The sequence below is a fragment of the Anas acuta genome, chromosome 4, assembly GCF_963932015.1.
Source record: "Anas acuta chromosome 4, bAnaAcu1.1, whole genome shotgun sequence".
Classification (NCBI taxonomy): domain Eukaryota; kingdom Metazoa; phylum Chordata; class Aves; order Anseriformes; family Anatidae; genus Anas; species Anas acuta.
Window position 1 is genome coordinate 5,883,858 of NC_088982.1, and position 18,940 is coordinate 5,902,797.

The 18,940-nt window shown below is 48.8% G+C and overlaps 1 protein-coding gene and 1 long non-coding RNA gene across 3 annotated transcripts; one reads left to right on the forward strand and one right to left on the reverse strand.

Annotated features, from left to right (window-relative positions):
- Positions 1-334: 334 nt before the first annotated feature.
- LOC137855461 (uncharacterized) lies at positions 335-2,364 on the reverse strand. 2 transcript variants are annotated; one of them, XR_011095735.1, is made up of 2 exons: positions 1,511-2,364; positions 335-754 (listed from the first exon to the last, which is right to left on the reverse strand). It is a non-coding gene; the product is annotated as an uncharacterized lncRNA (long non-coding RNA). The 2 variants fall into 2 exon arrangements; XR_011095736.1 differs by having other exon boundaries at positions 335-1,085.
- A 5,526-nt stretch (positions 2,365-7,890) lies between these two features.
- On the forward strand, positions 7,891-16,472 carry LOC137855459 (T-cell surface glycoprotein CD8 alpha chain-like). The gene is made up of 6 exons (XM_068679600.1): positions 7,891-9,153; positions 9,744-10,109; positions 10,790-10,885; positions 11,481-11,597; positions 13,185-13,215; positions 15,579-16,472. Exons 1-6 carry the CDS (start codon positions 8,982-8,984, stop codon positions 15,631-15,633), a joined length of 837 nt encoding a protein of 278 aa, XP_068535701.1. The 5' UTR covers positions 7,891-8,981; the 3' UTR covers positions 15,634-16,472.
- The last annotated feature ends 2,468 nt before the right edge of the window (positions 16,473-18,940 follow it).

An 18,940-nucleotide genomic window follows, 5' to 3' on the forward strand; every position in this document is an offset into this window, starting at 1 on the left:
CAGGGTGATGTCCTCCCTCATTTCTTCCTCCTTCTGTACTTCCTCCCAAGGAGCTGCCAGCCTTCTGCCCCCTCCTCCTGCCAGGAGAAGGGAAAAATAACGGGATTTTATACAGACAGCCCCAAGCCCTTGATCAGCAGCTAAACAATGTCACTCAAACGACACCAGGAGACACAGCACGAGGTCTTACAAAGACGAAGTGCCTTCGGACAGGACAAGGAGACTGGTAGATCTGTGGGTTTTGATACAGAGTTCCCTACCTTGAGCCCACACCCATCAATCAGTGGGCAAGGAATTGTAAAAGAGGTCAGAAATGACACACTGCAAGGATCCGTCACAGACTGAATATGTTTTATTCCTTCTTATACTAGAAAAAATAATAGAGTTATTATTTCACTAAATATGCAGCCATTCAGCCATTTAATCTTGCAGCCATTAAATAGAGCAGAAACACAGGCTAGGCATCGCAGGGAATACTGTTACTGCTTCTGTAAAGCTTTTGTCAATTAATTAAAAATATATTGTCGATCTTTCCAGAATATCTCAGCTGCTCATCGAGTATTGGCAGCACTGGGTTTGTCGTTATGATTTTAAGGTGCGGGGGTCACTGGTGATTGCACATCTCCTCACCGCAGGGACAACAGGTTCGCAGCAGGACTTCTGAGCATCCAGAGCCATTCAGTGTCCACTGTACATGTAGTGATACACGTATAGTTTTATATACGTTGATAGTTAAATATGTTTTGACAGACCTCTAGGAAAAACAGGAGAAAAATTTGGCTGTGACAGTGAACTCAGGAATGAGAGGGACCAGAAGCAGTGCTGCAGAACGGCGCAGGACACCTGAGAAATGCTTTTTGGGGAAAACGCTGGTGTCTGGCAAGGCTGCAGCTCTCTGCCTCCTTATCTCAGCTGCCTCCTAAATGCAAACACGGAGCCCAGGGGAGAGCTGATCTCAGGAGCAGAGACAGGGTGCTGGGTCACGTTCCCTCCTCCTCTGCTGTTCTCTTTCCCGTGCTTCTGCAGCTGGTCTGCACTGTCGGCACTCCAGCACTCCCAAAACGAGCAAATCCCAAGTGCCGCCACTGCAGACACAAATGTTATAGCTGCAGGAACATAAAAACCTGCTCCAAGCAGCCTGAGTACTCGTGGCCTGTATTTACCTGGACCCTACAGCATTTCCTTCAGTACACCAAAATGCTGAGGTCACACAGAAGCTGCAGATATTACCGAGTACATTGATACATGCAGACTTGGTGTCTCAGCAGTCATTTAAGTGGAGTACAGATCAAGTTTAGTTAAAAATGGGAGCATAAAATATGCATTTTGCATATTTTGCTTATTTACATATTTTGCATTTTGCATATACCCTGCCAACGGGAGAGATTTCTTACCTCTGCGTGACACACATCCGTCCCTGGGGTTCTTCCACATGCAACAAAACTCTCCCCATGCTGTAAATATTTGCAACAGGACAGGAAAACCACCAAGGCCAAGGGCTGGTGCTCACCTCCACGATATGTCCGACACGAAGTGCTGGGGATCCTTGGAGCATCCTTGGAGAAGCCGGGGGCTCTTCTGCATCATCTTCTGCATCCTCATCTTGCTGCCCAAGGCAGGTCCCACCATATTGATGTCTCTCCAGGTACCACTGCTGGAGCAGATGCTGGGGTGGGGGTGTCCTGTCCCCTCGCTCAGCTCTGCAGGTCCCAGGGGGAACCAGCACCCATCCTCAGCAGAGCTCAAGGTGCAATCTCCGTCTGCTGCAAGCACGAGGTGACCTCGCTGGCTGAGGTCTCGGGGAAAGATGCTGGGCTGGGCTTACACCCAGCTAGAGGGCTTTAAAATATCGTGCCTTAACACCAGCACCGAATGCAGAATTCAAGTTGGGATATTTCCTAGTGGTCTCTCCAAAAATAAAAAAAAATAAAAAAAGGGCAACATATTCCTGGGGTCTGGGATTCCATATTCCTGCCCTGAGCAATAAGCAGCGAGCAGATGACCGTGCTGTTATTAAAATATGTCTCGAGTCATCTTGGTGCAAGAGGAAATGAGTCTGAGCAGCAGTGGAAAAGCCATTTCTGCAACACACCCCCTCCCTCAGGTCGGTCTGCTGGCGTCTGACTCACCCATCGCTGCCATGCCCAGGGCAGCTCGGGTGTAATTTAGACGTGCCTCTCTTTGGGAACACGCTCACTCCATTTCCCCAGCCTGCAGGGCTGAATGCTGATGCCCTGCAGGGCAGGAGCCGTGGGCCACGTGAAGCTTTAGCCATCCCCAACCTGTTCTCTGCCACCTTACCCTGCTGGAGACATGGGTTGGGAAGGCACAGGCAGTGCATGTTCATGCCCTGTACACCAAACACGTACACACACAGATGATTTCTTCCTCTGTGCACCCGTAACCTCATGAAGGAGTTGGACCCTGCCCTGCTCCTTCACTGCCAGGGGTTCAGAGATGCTGGGAGAGGGATGCAGCGCTGGTTCCTCCCCGGGGATACACGTCCTTGTGCCAGGCCAGCAGCTCAGGAAGGTTTAACTGTGCTGCCCTGAAGGATGAGATAATTAATTGGAGAAATAACAGTGGTTCAGAGGAAAAAAAAAAAAAAAAAAAGTGGAGCTTGGTAGCAAATGGTTTCCCTAAAATTACACACTTTCATGAGGTCTCGTGTTTCAGAGCATAAAAATGATGGGTTTGGGGTAGAGCAAAGGTACAAAGGTAGCAAGGACTACTGTGCCTCCACGCAGACAGTTAATAAAGAGGCAGGGAGCAATCAACCCCTCCCTGCTCCCTCCTGCCAGTCACGATTCTGGAGACCTGTAGTGAACGTTCACTTAAATCAGCTATTTTCGGGCCAAGGAGGCCCAGCCTGCCCACACAACATCCCCTGCAGGTGCCTGACCCTCCTTTTTGCCCTTTTCTGGCCCTATTACCACTTCGAGTCCCCTCTTCGAGACAGAGGCCAGCCCACAGCATTCAAGGATTTATTCAGTGCACTGGGCCATGGATTGGACCACACAAGGACACAGCTTTGTTATTTTACACCCAATTCCTTTCCTACCTGCTACCATCTGATTTGGTTTTGCTGCCGAGCATTGAATTGATGTTTATCAGTCTTAACCCAAATTTCCACTCCTGAATGGAAATGGTTCTGCATTTACAAGGCATAAATACGAGTAAATTAACATGCAGAGAAGTAATATTTGCAGTTTGTGTCTTAAATGTGAATTGTTACACGACTATTGAGCCCTACATCACAAACACGGTGTGAGCAGCACTTTTAGGAGAGCAGGCGTGCAAAACCAGCAATAAAACGCTTCTCTTCACAGCTGTGGTGGGCTTCAGGCTGTCGAAAGTGAAACTTAGCACCGAATTCAGCTTGTTTTGATGATGACAAGGGGCACATTAACCCAGCTGCTGCTTCTTGATACACCGACCTCTTTGCACCCCCCTGTTTCTTTTGAGTAAGATATCCTGTCTGAGGGTTGTGTCTTCACAGCTTTAATTCTACAGTGAGGGGTTTTGTGTGTGTGTTAGTGTGTGTGCTGCTGTTTTTTTTGTTTTTTTTTTTCCAAGTAAATGCAAAAATCTAGAAGAAATACCAAGAGGTACAAGCCAGCCAACACTAGTAACAGGACCACAGAATAGATGAAGCAAGTCGACCCAGCCATGGGTTTCCATACAGCCAGCACTGCCAGCAGGAGGGGTGGACAATCAGAAATGGGACCAACTCCATTCCCCTAGCTGTAACCAGCCCCCGAAATTAAAGTTCCTTCTCTAAGATGCTGATAGGTAAGATGCACAGCAATACCAGATACATGTACCAGCAGTATTTTCCCAGAGCAGTCTGTGAAAGTCCTCCCACACTGCACAAACAGCCCCAGAAGCTCCTTGGGGTATCTCCACCAGGCATTCCTGCCCAAGGTCTTCAGGAAAAATAATCAGCGTGCACCAAGGAAGCAGACAAGACTCTGAACTGATGGAGACGAGAGAAGGCAGGCTGTGGGGATAACACCAAGGCTATGAGAGCTGGGGGGGTAAGAGGGGGCTGAACTAGAAGCCCGAAGCCACACAGTGCCTCAAAAACAACAGAAATGTGGTTGTGGGGATGGGGACTGCAACAGAAAATGTGAATTGGAAGTGGGATCATGAGCCCAGTTCACCAGTTAAAGACTGGGACTGCTCTTCAGACAAAATCTGGTGTACTGGAGCAATATTGATCATCAGCTTTTCTTCCAAGGAGAGGTGCTAGGACATGTGAAGCCTTCCTGCAGTTCTGGACTGAACCTCAGGTTGCTGTGCTATGCAGGGAATCGGAGCTGCAGAAAACCAACCTTTCTCCCCAAAATCCAGCTGCAGCAAAATCACCCTGCTTTCTGTAGCAGTGAATTGTCACCGGTCCCCAAAAGATGGCGTCGTTGGTTGCTGATTTACCAAGAGTCTGCACGCCCCAGCTCTGCAGCAGGTGCAGGATGCCTGTGCAAAGCAAGGCAGGTGCCCAGAGCGAAGCCTGAACACATTCTGGTCTTGTATCAAGCTCTCAGCTCAGGTACCAACGAGCACTGGGGTTATGGAGATTTCTGACTTAGTGATCAGGTTAAACGGCTGCACCTGGAGAGATGAGCGTGCAGGAGCAGCTATGGTTTGCAAACTGTATTTTGAGGAAAATCTATTTTACGGCATGTGATGTTTACATGAGGAGTATCCAGAATAGAGTGCAGTATTGGCCACTGCACTGGAAACATGCAGCTAGAGTGGAAAGATGGTGTGTGAGCACTGCACTTGACATTCTCCAGAGCCCTTCAGTGCTGCAGCTTTGCAAAGAAAAGGGTGCAGCAAGCTGCTCGTAAACCACAGCTTCATTTCTCACCGGAAAAGTTGTATGTTTAGGTCTCAACTTTTTTTTTTTTTTTTTTTTTCCCTGCATCTGAAACAAAAGTTTGTGATTTGAGACTAAATTCTGAAATCTTAATTAAAACTTTCCATTCCTCCTTACCGAAGAGCTCGAGTTCTAATTTTAACAACAGGAAGAATCAGCAATGGCTAAACACGACCAGCCATCACACTCTGAGTTACCACAAGCTGATCACTTGCAGGGACCAAGCAGCACCTGCTTGTCATAAACCAGCAACGTTGCATCCTTGCTTTGCAGGCTGCACAGAGGTGTCCTCCTGAAGCACTGTGGTGAGATATCATGAGCAGCAGAAACAGCAGACCTGGTGGAGCACGGTCATTCTGATGCTCCTTGTGCGCCTGCCTTCCTCACAGCACAGCTCCCACGTCCCGAGATGTGCTCCAGCTACACAGTGCTGTCAGAGATCAGTACCATGTGGAATATTACTGATCCAAAGCAGCTGAAGAGTTTCTTATCACTATGAAAAAGTCACTGATGTGCTGGAGAACTGATCCTTCCACGAGATGCCTAAGAAATCAGTCATATCCAAAACTCAGTACCTGTTCCAGCTCTGATGCCCCGAGCTCCCTCTCACTCACAATCCCTTCTCTGCAATTTTAAACTGTTTCAGACTGGCATTTAATTCATAATTTCCATAAGGGTTGGAAGACTTTACATGCAACAACCTACTCCACTGATGTTTACAAAAAGCACAAAAAGTTTCCCATTTAAAAGCCCCCTCCAAAATCCACTGAGATAAATTTGTGTCTGACCAGAGGCTGAAGTAGGAAAGCTCTCCTAGCTTTTCCAGCTGAACTCTCCTCAGCAAGCACAGAGAAAATTAATCCTAAATTAGCCTCCTGCTGAACCCCATTCCAAAAATGCAGGTCCTCATCAGTCTGTCTCTTCCCTGCATGATTGTCTCCTCTCTCTTTGTTCACATCTTCTATTTAATTGTTTGACATAAATAAAATACAGACCAATTTCTCCCCAGTCCCTACACACATTTAGTCTTGCCATTTCTGAAGGGAAGAAGGACCTACATACCTGAAAGTTCATCTCTGTTTTCCAACTCTACTAGTTGCTCTAACCAAAATTGCACCTCTTCCAGTGAATCCAGTCTGTCACTGAAAACAAGGGCAAGGCAAACAGCTTCTGCTTCACAAACTGAGTCCTGAGGGAACAACCCTATCAGATATGAAGATCCCCTACACTGATAAAGCTGGTTTCCTCTTTCACTGTCCCCATGCTTTCTCTGCATGGAGGTGTCTGTGTCTGGATTCAGGCTGTGTTATGCCATGGGGTGCCAGACCCCTCGCACCTGGTTTGGCAGGTGAGGACCCAGCAGGGCTTAGCAGATCTGAAACATCAAAATTTAATCTAGGCTGATCTTAGTATTTAAAGATAAGCAGCTTAGGCTGGAGTTCACCAGCAATCAGAGCCCTGCAACTTTAGCTATAAGTAAACTGAAACTTACTGGGAGGTATGGGAGAAAAAAAAAAAATTAAAATCTGCTTTCTACTGTCTAACCAACCTGGTCTGGTCTCCTCACATCTCTTACACAACATTTTGCAGAAGTAACTGGCTGTCTGATATTTCTTCTTCCTCAGGCATATCATAAGTGTGGCACTACAACAGAAATTATTAATAAAGCACATTAGTAATGCTGGTACTTCACTGATTGGACTGCTGTCCTCAATCCAACAAGTCCATTGCAAAATATCCTCCAGAGGACAACCTGTCAAACCTGAGCATGCAAACGCCCCAGGGATTCCTTAATTAATGTCATTAACCACCTCACCCCCACTTTCAGAGTAGGTCAGAGTGTAAAACACAGGTATACTTTCTGCTTAGTTCAAGCTGCTTGATTAAATTTGCTGCCTTTTTGCCCGACTGCACCCACGGGCGTTCAGTGCTGATCTCAGGAGGTCTGCAAGCCTCAGCATCACAGCAGACACTTCAACACGGCTGAGATCTGAGCATGCCACCATGCTGCGGATCTAAATTCTTTATACACGTGCTTGTTTTTAAATAACAGCTTTTCCTGGAGGTCCTGTTTGTGTGCCTGGAGCTTTTCATACTGAAGTAATTGCCACTGCAACTGTTTTAGTTGTTCTTATTTGTTATTGTAGAAAGGAGAAATTGCTTTGTGCCAGGGTATATGTAAACACAGGACCCAGAAAAAGATGATCCCTGCCCCCGGGTAATTTGTTATTGAGGAGATGTGAGATGGAGGCACAAAAGAGGGGTGGCTTCATCTGATCACATGCAGACGTCTCCTTCAGAGCTACGCTTCCCTGTGTACCCCTGTGGCTGATGAAGGGTGTCCCAGCTGGGAAAGGACTCGTGACAGCCTGCTTACATCTCTCTCCCCACTGACAATAAGCTTTTGTCTTGCATTAAAGGAATATACTCGCTAGCAGCTTAATGAAGGCAGCAGAAAGGAATAGCTCCCCTGAAAACATCTCCTGTTACTCAGCACTGCGGCCTTCATCCCGTGCTGCACAATGGGCAGCATCAGAAAAGGCAGGGCTGCTGGTACCTTTTGTGTAGGGGTGAGTCACAAAGAGCCTCAGCAAATAAAAATACGCGGAGGAAAAGGAGTCCTCTGGGTGGTGACGCAGGGCCCAGGGCCTGAACACGACGCAGGAAGAGGTGGCCTCGTGTGGAAACCACCTCAGTCCGTCAGCCACGAGGACCAAGCTGAAGGTCCTAAGCTGTCCTTACGAGAGGAAAACAGGCTCCTGTTTGGTATCTGGGACTGATCCATAATAAAATAACACTTTTAAGTGGAGAAGTGGAGTTCCTGGCCCCTGAAGTGGAGAAGTGGAGTTCCTGGCCTAGGCTCCTCCATTAGGCGGTGAAGCCAGGCACCTCCCAAGAGCAGCTTATCCCATTATAAAGGCAGCACAGATTCCCCTTAGGTTAAGGAGAATAACTTAAGGAGAAAGGAGAAAAACTTAATGAGGTTACAGAGAAAACTGCCCCCCAAACAGAAGGGGCCTACACAAACAGCATAACTTAGAAGTCACATCCAGAGATGGCCAGAGTCATAAGAGATTTCTTTTACCTCAGGCCTGAAGTTCACGTTTGCTTGATGGGATTTCGAGATTCAGACCCTTGTAATGTTATTTAATTGACGAAACCTGCTTTCTTTCTGTTTTGAAAAAAGAACCTAACTGCACTTTCTGAGCAGAAATGTCTCATTTCCAACCTGAGCCTCCCCTGGCACAACTTCAGGCCATTCCCTCCAGTCCTATCACTGGTTACCTGTGAGATATAACTTAAAAAAACGTAGGAAGGCCAGGAAATACCCGTAAAAAACACCAGCAGCCTGGTGAAGCTGTTGCTACTCTATGTGCAAACACCAGGAAGCCCAACCCTCCCAATGTGCAAGTGGTCACCTGGAGGCAAAAACAAGGGCCCTGAATGCTGAAGCGTGTAAAGTTTTTTTTGGCAGTACGGAAGTCCCTGCGGTTGGAGTTGAAAACCACGAGATGCTCAAAAAAAAAAAAAAAAAAAAAAAATGCATGCCACTGGGGCACAGGGCTTTCTTGATGGGTTTTGCATCCGCGACCACCTGCCTTGCACAAAGCAGCTTTTTCAGAGCAAAGAACAGTTGCAGAGAACAATGGGGCTGAAGGACTCAGCTACATGTCAGCAGTGCATGGGCTTGGACATAGATATAGATATATATATATATATATATATATACACAGACCTATAAATGAATATGTGATGAAAAACATTCCAGCATCTTGTTCGCTCTGTAATAAAAAACCTCTTCCACCTATACCAGACTGCTTGAGCACACACAAGTGAAGGCCTGTGTCCATGGCATGGCACTCACCCACGTTTTCTGCAGAGCTGAACCTGATGTGAGTGACCCAAACGGCTGGGAGACAGCAGTCTGCGGTGGCTGATCCTATTTCAAGCCCACAAGTTGTGAGTCTGAATCTCTAGTGAAGTTGCCACAGCGAAATCCTCAAGGCACCATTGAAATAAATGCCATAAAGACAAATGAGCCCAAGTTCTGGAACAGAAATGAATTTCTTCAGAAATCATTGCTTGTTTCATTTCACCTCAGATGCTGAACACCGGCTCTTCGCTTAAGAGGGTCCTGGTGACATCACATCCTCTCCAAAAAGCTGCACAGCCTCCGAAGGCAAGCGAGAAAGATCATCTGTGCTCCGCTGCCTCGTCCCCGAGGATGACCGACGCGTCTTCTGTGCTGCTCCTCCTGCTCAGCCTGGGGCTCTGTGAGTATGGGACTGGGATTCTTGGCCACCTTTTCCACGGGGAGAGAGTAAAAGGGGTTAAGGCGTTCCCCTGTCACTGAATCCAAGGAATTGGGGAAAATGATCAATGGGGAAAATGAAGAGCAAGTCAAAAAGACAAACGATCAGGGCTGCTCAGTGAACGAGGAGGGAAGGAAAGCAGGAGCGGTGTGACTGCAGCATGATGCAGCGGGAACACAGCCCGCTCGGACAGGTGTTGCTGGAGGGGACAGGGAATGGCAAAAAAAAAGGGGAAAGGGTAAAAAAAATAGCAGTTGTTATTAGGGAATCACTTCAGATTAGCAGGGAAATGTTACCACCCCCGAGAACGCAGCTGAAAAGTATTCTGAAGGGCAGCATCTGTCTTAAAGCCTGGGTGGCTGAATGCTGAGTCCCCCAGGGACTCAACCGAGCCACCCAAGCGTGCCGGATGGTGCACTCCTCCCTTTGTGTCCTCCTTCAGGACCCAGGTGCCAGCCCTGGGGTTGCCCAAAGCCCCCGAGCTTGCCCGGAGTGAAGCCGCCATTCCCGAGCAGGCTGTGAAGGGCAATGATGGACTTGTCCCCCCACAGGCTGCCCTGGAGCCCAGGGCCAGAGGAACATAGTGACGGCCAAGTTCTACGACAGCAAGACCACGCACCCCCAGAGCGGAAAGTCCCTGCAGCTGGAGTGTGAGAGTTCTGTAGACAGCGGCGTCTCCTGGATCCGCCAGGACAAGGATGGGATCCTTCACTTCATCGTCTATATTTCCACCTTGTCCAAGACAACCTTTAAGGGGAACCAGATGACGTCTTCACATTTTGGGACGTCGAAGAGTGGCAAATCCTATCGGCTGACAGTGAACTCCTTCGAGGCACAGGATGAGGGGACCTATTTCTGCACCGTCAACTACAACCAAGCGCTGTACTTCAGCTCTGGCCTACCCGCCTTCTTCCCAGGTCAGCAACATCCTCACCTACCTCACTTACACCCAGCACCCCTGCCCATGCCTCTTTTCTTGTTGTATTGCCCCCAGTCCCCATCTCCCCCCTGGTTTGCCCAAGGCATCTTGTGCCCAAAGCCCTGGTCCTCCTGCTGGAGGCTCCCTGCTCACCATCTCTGCTTGCTCGTCCCTGCCCAAAAACAAAGGTGGTTGAGCAGACCCAGCAGCACCTCCCCATCCCACTGGTGGCTGAGGGGATAAGAGTAAAAAACGTCCACAACCACCCCCTCCTTCCTCACTTCGCCTCGGCCCTAGAAGTCCTTCCAACCTCTGAGCGCTTACAGCACCTCAAACGGAAACTCACGGGCGAGGCTGGAGGTTGGACTGAGGAAAGAAAAAAAAACCAACAGGTCATTCAGGACATGTGTCCTAAGAGCTACAGATGAGGTAAGATAAGAGCTCAAAAATTGAGAAGTGGTGGCAGAAAGCAAGAAATGAGGAGCCCACAGCTATCAGCCTGCAGCTCGGCAACACAAGCTCACCCCAGGGGGACACGTCAGGGCATCGCAGTCCCAAAACGGGCCCTACAAAGACCTCCCAAGCTGGCAACAGGAGCAGCCGTTCCCCAGCAGGGCTGGGGGTGAGCTATTTCGTTCTGTCTCGCTGTGTGCTACATTCACCCCCTGTCACTTACAGTCACGACGACAGCGGCGCCCGTCAAAACCGTGCCCCCCACCACCCAGGGCAGCCAGGTCACCAAGAGGGACGTCTGCCTGCAGAGCCACGAGGCAGGTAACCCAGGGGAGGCAGAGGGAAGGAGGGGGGCTCTGCCACAGGGGTTGCTGTGGATCCAAAGAGCTCAGCTGGATGTCTGTAGTGACTGCTACATTTTGGGATGGGCAGGGATCCTTTGAGCTCTGTCAGAATTGGGGAGCTGCATCCCTGGGGGGGTGAAAGAGATTTGTGGATGTGGCACCAAGGGACGTGGTTTGGTGCTGGGACTTGGTGTGTCAGGCTGATGGTTGAACTTGGTGATCCTGAGGCTCCTTTCCAACTAGATGACTGCATGGTTCAGGGACTCCAAGCACTGATTCCACCCCACCTGGGATGACTTACAAAGCATGAGCCTGTCTGATGGCTGGGCACTCCAAACAGAGGGCAAGTCCTATGGGCTAGCACTGGTTTTAGCCTCAGCAGGAGACACAAGAAGACTTTTGGCTCCCTCAGCTGCCTCTCCTTACCTACAGCTCCTGCCAGCCTCGCTCAGAGCCAGACGGGTCCCTTTGCTTGCTGGGCCCCCAGGCGGCTCTGCCAGAGCTGGCAGTAACCCCAGCTGTGAGTGCCTGCAGGACCTTTCCTCTCTCTTGTCTCTCTTTTATTCCTGCAGAGACAAGCAAGGAGAAAGAGCTGAATTTCTTCTGTGAGATTTTCATCTGGGTTCCTTTGGCTGCCGCCTGCTTGCTGCTTCTCATTGCCCTGGTCATCACCATCGTGCTGTGCCAAAGTAAGTCACACCCCAAACCCCTGCAGATGTTCCTGCAGCCTCAGGCCAAGGAGCAGAGCCCGGTCCTCCAGCAGAATGGGCTTTCTGGCTCTTCCCCTCACATAGCTATTGAGTAACCAGGACACAGTGAGTGCAAAAGGGCCACTCTTACATTTCTTTTATGTATTTTCCTCACCTGTTTGTTTAGCTTGAGAAACAAGCATCAAATCCTACACTATAAGACGACAGAATACAAAGAGGAAACTTACCCTACCAAACTGTATTGGTCCTACCACCCTTAAATCAGGGTATGAGGGGCAAAAGTACCAGGACACTTTGACAAAACAGGATAAAGGTGCTTCAGCATGGGCCTTGCAAATCCAAATGACTCTGATCAGCAGCTGGAGCTACAGCCAGCTGAGCTACTGAATGCCCAGCCCCAGAGGCTGGTGCAGGTCAGGCAGTAATGCAAGGTCTCTGGGAAGGCAGGAGTCCTGTAGCTGAATTTCATGTCTGAAATGTCTTTAACTTACCCTCAGCAAGCAGTGGGAGCAAATGGATTGAAATCAGTTTAATGCCAGCTGAAATCAGTTTAGCTTTCCTTTGGGGAAGGGCCCAGACACCCCCAGCACCTGCACCCCTTTCATTACATGGCTCAGCTCGTTAGTGTGGGTCACTGTCAGGCTCTGCTGCTGAATTAACCTCACCACATCCTCACTGACCCTACAGCCCAGAGCTGATGTGAGATTGATTTACCAGTTTAACAAGTACAATTTCTCAGCATCTGTTAGCCCTAAAAAACACTACTAAAACCACTAATCTCCACTACCCACAGCAAGAGAAAGGAATACACAAAGAAACACTGATAAACCCCAGCCAATTAGCTGCATTAATTTCTGCAGCAGGCAGCACAAGCCTCAAGGAGGGATTTTTACATCCAGACACCTCCCTTTCGTGCTAAAATGAATGGTTTACCATTGTATTTTCATGAAATAATGACATAGATGCTAAAACGGGAAGAGCATCGTTCAGGGGGATGGATCCTGAGATGAGCTAAGTCAGGTTAGAGCCACAAAGCAGCAGTGTATTTAACAAATGCTGGCTGAAGGCAGAGCCCCGTGTCTCTGCATCCCTCTGCACATTTGTAACAGCAGTGAAGAAGCCCAGAGGGTGAAACCAAGCCCAACAAAACCCTCCTGGTGTGTGCAGGCAGATTGCAGCCACCTGGAGAGAAACCTGGGATCTGTGCCACTCGCCTGCTGTAGAAATAACTGCTGAGTCTCAGCAGCGTGCCAAAAAGTCACGGGAGAGAGCAAGAACTTATTCCCTGGCAGTATTGGCAGGATGACCCTGCTCTTGCTGCTGCTCCCAGGAAAACACCCTATGGTTTGGGATGATCCTGGAGCTGAGAGTCGGGGGGACGTGCAGCACTGCTCACTTGTGTGGCTTTCCCCCCAAACAAGCTTTATCTGCTGACAGCCTTCAAGGAAACAGAAGGGTGGCAGGGTGCTAGGGAACACCAGCTCGATGCCACTGCTGCATTTCTTCATGAAGCTGTGTCTTGGTGTCTCCGAACTAAAACATTTTTTATTTATTTTTTCATTTTAGAAACCAGGCGACGCAGATGCAGGTGTAAGAGGTTAGTACTTGACAGCTGGTGACACTTTGCAACTTGTTGGCCCCTCAGCCTGTAGTGACACAGCAAGCAGGTGTCAAAAAGCACCTAAAAAGCCTACATTCAGGGCAGGGTGGTTGGGATGGGGCTGTGTAACTGGGGGGAAGGGTGGAGATAAAAACAGGGAAGATTCCCTTCTGCTGCTTGCTTTGTAAGGAATTCAAACCCCTGAGAGCTGAGGCTGCAGTAGATATTTAACAGAGAGACAGGAGGCATTTGCAGCAGTCTAAAACCTTTGCACATCTCCCAGAAATTAGCACTACCCTCAAGTATTTCTATCATGCTGCTCCAAAAAAAAAGCTGCATCTATGGACCATGAACAGGATACTCTGCTGCTAGCAGAACACCCTCTGCACCGTTTTGGAGCAGCGGCACCACAGCCGTATGCTTCTGTGTCCCCAACAGGCACCACGTAACAGCAAGGAAAAGGCTCATGCAGCCTGAGATGATTTGCCTAAGAAACAGCAAGTTAGATGAGTAAAGCTTTAAAGTTAATTTATTTTATTGGGCAGACAGGAATACTTTTTTCTGCCTTCTCCTTCCTCTACCCATTCCACTCATCACCCTGAGCTCCCAGGGCCAGACTGTAACAATCCTGCACTGAGCAATTTCCCAGGTAGAAGCAAGAAATCCTCCTGCCCGCACGGACCGCACGGTTTGCTTCTGCAAACTGCCCTCCCTGCAGCTGGTTTCTTCACCCAGCCCACGCTGCAGAAAACCACCCGTGTGCTTCTGCAAGCCCCGTGCTGAGGCTGCGCCCTAGGGCTCGCACAAAGAGCAGAGCTCGAGCACGGGATCCCTGCTGCTACCCCAGCACCGGGCTAGCGGTAGAAAAACTGGGTTGCAAGAAAGGCTGGGGCAGTAATTTCACACTACCACAGCCTCGTTCTGTGCAAATCAAGCATCTTGCAACCAAGGTAAATGCAGGTTCCTTATTACACAGCCGTAGGTTTCACAATAGGAGAAGAATTACATTTTGCTTATACAAATAAATTAATACAGTCACTCAAAAAGCGACAACTAAGAGGGAAAAATAAAACTCCCTCCCCTTGCATTTACAAAAAATGCATCCCTACAGATTTATTTAATTTTTAAATGCATGAACCTCAGAGAAAGCATCAGAAATCAGTGCCTGAATAACAACAACATGTTATAACAATAACATAACAAGGACATGTTATGGAGCTGGCACGGAGTGGCAGTGCCTCCTGATCTCTGGGTGCAATTTTCTGCACGTACCCCGTGACCACACAGGACATCACACCTCCAGAGCTGCTTTCTGTCTGGCCAGGCTGAAACACCAAGGGAAGGGCCCCTGGCTTTTACAAAGCCTATTTTCCACACCCAGCCCAGCACAGTTCTGATCTTTGCCTGGCTTTCCAAGGGCTAAATCATAAGGAAGACTCTTCTCCTAACGCTTAGGCCAGTGCCTGCATTCCTCGCTTATCTCAATTCCTGCTGCCAGCCCTGTGCAGAGAGGTTTTCTCCCTCGGGAAAATCATCCTGCACGACTGTAGAGCTCTTCAGGTTCCCACTGATGGAGTGCTTGGGTTCCAAGTGCCTCAGGAAATCATCTCATCGAGGACAGCTTTCCTTTGGCACTGCTAACATGACAGGGTTATGTTTTAAGCAACTGCAGCGTATTCCAGCTTTTATTTAGAGAGGAAATCCCTGCTGCTGTTAGCAGTTGCCACTCATTGAAATGAAGCTCCCTGGAAGGTCACAGCACAATTCATTCAATTAAAGAGCACCTCAGGAGCTGGCCTGGGATTCCTTCTGGCACCTGAAGCGTTTGTTTTCCATCACAAATCAGTCTTCAGTGAAAACAGATGCCAGATCTTCACCTCATTAAATCATAAAGCTATCAGTTGCAGGGGACCAGTAACATCTGTCACATTGGGAGCACGCGTGGAGCCTGTAAAGCCTCCTAACAAGCAACCAGAGCAGAACTGGCAGCATCTCCCCTGCCTCCCCAAAGCCCTCAGCCTTGCTTTCAGGGCAGCGTTGTGTTAGCAGAGGGAGGGGGACAAGGCTCCTCGCCTTTCTGACTGTGCAGAGGCTTGGTGAGAGCATGGAAATGCGCAAAGGTTAAAGGTAAATTTTAAAACAAACCAAAATAAAGCTTGTTTAAAAATTAATAATTTAAAAAAAAATGGTTAGCAGCTTATCTTAAACCGTGCTACTGAAGGGGCTGTTGGAACACTTCCCAGCCTGCTCTTTGAGATCCCGGCTGCAGACCAAGGCCAAGGGAGCTGATCAGCAGTGTTACAGCAATTGCCTTCTTGTTTGTTTCACGTCAAATAAATCACAAACGTTTCTCTCTCTAGACCTGCAAACGGGAAGCCCAAAATGAATCCCAAGGTGCCAAGCCAACAGATATGAGCACCTGCACCTCTTGGCTTCTGGATCCCCTTCTGGGAGCAATTGCCCATCATCTACACGATCCGTATGGCTGCAACTTCTCATGCACTCTTATCCTGAGAAATTTGAAGAGACAAGCGTCCAGATGGAGCAGGGACACGTGGAAGGCAAGCGGGCACTTCCTCTATGAACTGCGTGCCAAAGCACAGCTCCTTCCACAACCTGAGGTTTGTAAAGTGATTCCCAAGGCCAAATGTCGCCTTTAATCCCAGTGACAGAGCTCGGGTTCAGGCAGAGGAAACAGGTTAGTCCTGATGCCAACATACAGGACTGTTGGCAGTCCTGATGCCAACAACAGCCAAAACGCAGCAAAATTTGAATTTGTTTTCTTTGGAAATCACTCTGGAGCAATCTCACTTCCTATTCCCTCTTTTTGGGGTGCCATGCATCTCCTAGAGTCTCCATCTAATACAACACAAGGTCACACTGAGAAAGTAAATATGAATTAAAGGGCCTTGCTCTTCATGGTTTTACAGTCCCGTAACCTAAAGCTTACTGTTTCCCTCTTGCTGTCCTTGTTCTGCTGCTAGCCCCACTTCCACGGATTTCAGCAGTTTTGCCTGAGCACGGAATGGGAGCTTTTCTTTCTTTCTGGAATAAATGGTTGAGTAGTTAAAAAATAAAAGTTTTTGCTACTTGTTTTGGTTAAGCAGGGTTTTTACCATAACAACCTGGGACATATCGACCGACCTAAATGAGAGTTCTGGGTTTTTCTAGCTGTGTACTTGGTGTAAATATTTCCTTATGACACTGGCAAATCAACAACCGGGGTAAAAAATAAAACAGTATTTCTAGTCGGACTTACTAATGCTTCTTTCTTTCTTCACTGTCTAGCTTCAGAAAAGCTAAAAATTGATGTGAAAATATAAACGAGAGTTTGAGGCAAGGGGTAAGATATAAGGCAATGATTTACACACCAGCCTGGGCTTTAGGATGCCAGAGTTTAGCTTGCAGTTTGCCACAGCCTTGAAACAAGCTCTCTCAAATTATTTTCCCTGGGACTCGCAGGATGGGCCCAGTCACACTCCCCCGTGCTAGGAAGGTGGATGAGATAAAGGCTGGGAAGGTGCTCTGGTATCCTTGCCAAGGGACTGATAAAAGCCTGGAGAGAAAAAAAAAAAAAAAAAAAAAGGAGAATGAAAAACTCTTTGCTAATCTGCAAACAAGCTGGGAACGAGAGAATTGAAAGAGAAACTGCTCTTAGTTCCTTGTAATAATTAACGGGGAAAAAAAGAGAGACTGAATAAGTGCATTTAAACAACAGAAGAGAAATACTGAGTGACAGAACTACAGGAACACACACTGTAAAGAAAAAAAAGGAGTCTCAAGGTGAGCTGCTGCTTCCAGGCACATCGGGTCCAGCCTTTACCCCCACTTCACCAGGCTGTGCTTAGCCAAAGCAGTCTGAGCTCGCCCGACGGTCAGCTCTAACCACGCAGATGAAAGGCTCAGGCCTCTCGTCTCCCCTGCGAGCACCCCTTGCATTATCGGCTTGGAGTTGCTGCCTTCATTTGAGATGAGCTTGAGTTCCCTGTTTGAACGCAGAGAGCTCACTGGGGCTGCAGGAGAACGGAGCAGGGAAGAAACGCAACAACTGCAGTTAATTAACCAGGGACAGGAATTGGTGCCTAAAGATGTCAGTGCCACGTCTGGCTGCTCTAGGAACCAAGAGATCCAAGGGTTACACGGTACAAAATGTGCTCAGGACAAACTGAGAGGAGAACCCAAAGAAGGGAAAGAGAGGCTGGGATGCCCAGTAGGGACACTGTGAATGGTTTAAAGAAGTTTCTGATTCCCTGCTTCTGAGCTAAGCGAGCTGTCCTCTCCTTGAAACATCTGCAGATTTGAAGGACCCTGAGCAGAGCTTGTAGGACAAGCTGCTAACTAAAGACGCTCAAAAAGCTCTTCCTCCCCTGCGCCTCCTCAAACAAAGGAGCAGGTGTTATTTGAGTGAGCTGTAAAGCCTTCAGAAAAGAAAGTGCAAGCAGCTCACGCAGCCACTGAGGAAAAGATTGAGCTCTACACCTGACACATCTCCTGAGCCAGCCCCTACCACGGGATTCGTACGATGCCACGATCTGCAGCTCTGCATCCACCTGCATTTGTAGAAAGGAGGTGCAGGGATGGGGCTGCAGGCACCTGCTGCTGCCCACAGCCAGCCCCCCGTGCACGGGGAGCCCCTCCTTGGCAATGCATCCTGCCCAGCACAGCGCTGCGTGAACGTGGCCTGGGACGTGCAGGGATGAGAGGTGTGGTGTGAAACGGTGAGCAGAGAGCCCGGCAGCATCACTCTGTGTCCTTCCCCACGTGCTCTGCTGCTTTCAGACGCAGCCTGACATCCCAGGTGCAATTACACAGCATAAAACCCACTGCACAGGGGGGTCTACAGGCTTTTGGGCTATAATTGATTCGTTAGCCCCGATGCCAACATCAGGAGGGGTTGGGGTGGCTCCTGCCTGTCCCTACACACCCCTCGTGCCACGTTTCCAGTCTGCACTCCTGCAGCCACAGCTGGCACCGTGCTGCAGGGCACAGGGCTCAGCAGCCAGCCTGCATCCAGGCACTGCAGGGCACGATGCTCACCAACCATCACCCAGCTGCCTGCAGCAACCCCTACCTCAGGTCTGAGCTCCGGTTTCACAGCCAGACACCTTCAAAGAGAGCAGAGAGGAAATCTTGGGAGATAACTGAGGCCTTCCTTCCTAAATTCATGAGCCTGGAAAATCCCTAGCAATGTCAGCACTGCGAAGGGAGGGCTCTCATTGTGCCACTCCTGCCTGTGCACTACGTTCCTTCTGTAAAGCTCTCCCTGTTTCACCTATAAAGCAAGCCCCATCAATGGGGGCATCACAAATTCCCCCGCCTGCCAGTTTCTGGACACCACAGCTGTCAGCTACGGGAGCACCGCATTTTACTGGGTAGCAGCAAGGTATTACAAATAAATGACTGCTTTCAGCTTCTTGCTGTCAGCTGGGCATCACATTCACGTCTTCATCTTTGATCACATCTTGGCATCTCCTTAAACACAGATCTCGGTGTTCTCTGAGCTTGGTTCTTACACCTGTGAAGATGACAGAAGGGATGTTATCACTCAAACTACATCCTAAGCCAGCTGCAAACTGCCTGTAAGGTATCTGTAGGAATATTATCGCTCTGAGCCCCTTGTGAGCCTGCAATTTAAGGATGTTTTAGGGAAAAAAAAAAAAAAAAAAAAAAAAACGAAAAAAAAAAAAAAACAATGAAGTGCTGTGATTGAGGATTTTGTTGC

What these genes read in the sequence shown, in the direction of transcription:
- LOC137855459 (XM_068679600.1), top strand. Translation starts at nt 8,982, where the DNA reads ATGCTGAACACCGGCTCTTCGCTTAAGAGGGTCCTGGTGACATCACAT. An exon ending in CCTGCAGAGCCACGAGGCAG is followed by an intron (nt 10,886 to 11,480) that starts GTAACCCAGGGG and finishes TTATTCCTGCAG; the next exon opens with AGACAAGCAAGGAGAAAGAG. An exon ending in CGCAGATGCAGGTGTAAGAG is followed by an intron (nt 13,216 to 15,578) that starts GTTAGTACTTGA and finishes TTCTCTCTCTAG; the next exon opens with ACCTGCAAACGGGAAGCCCA.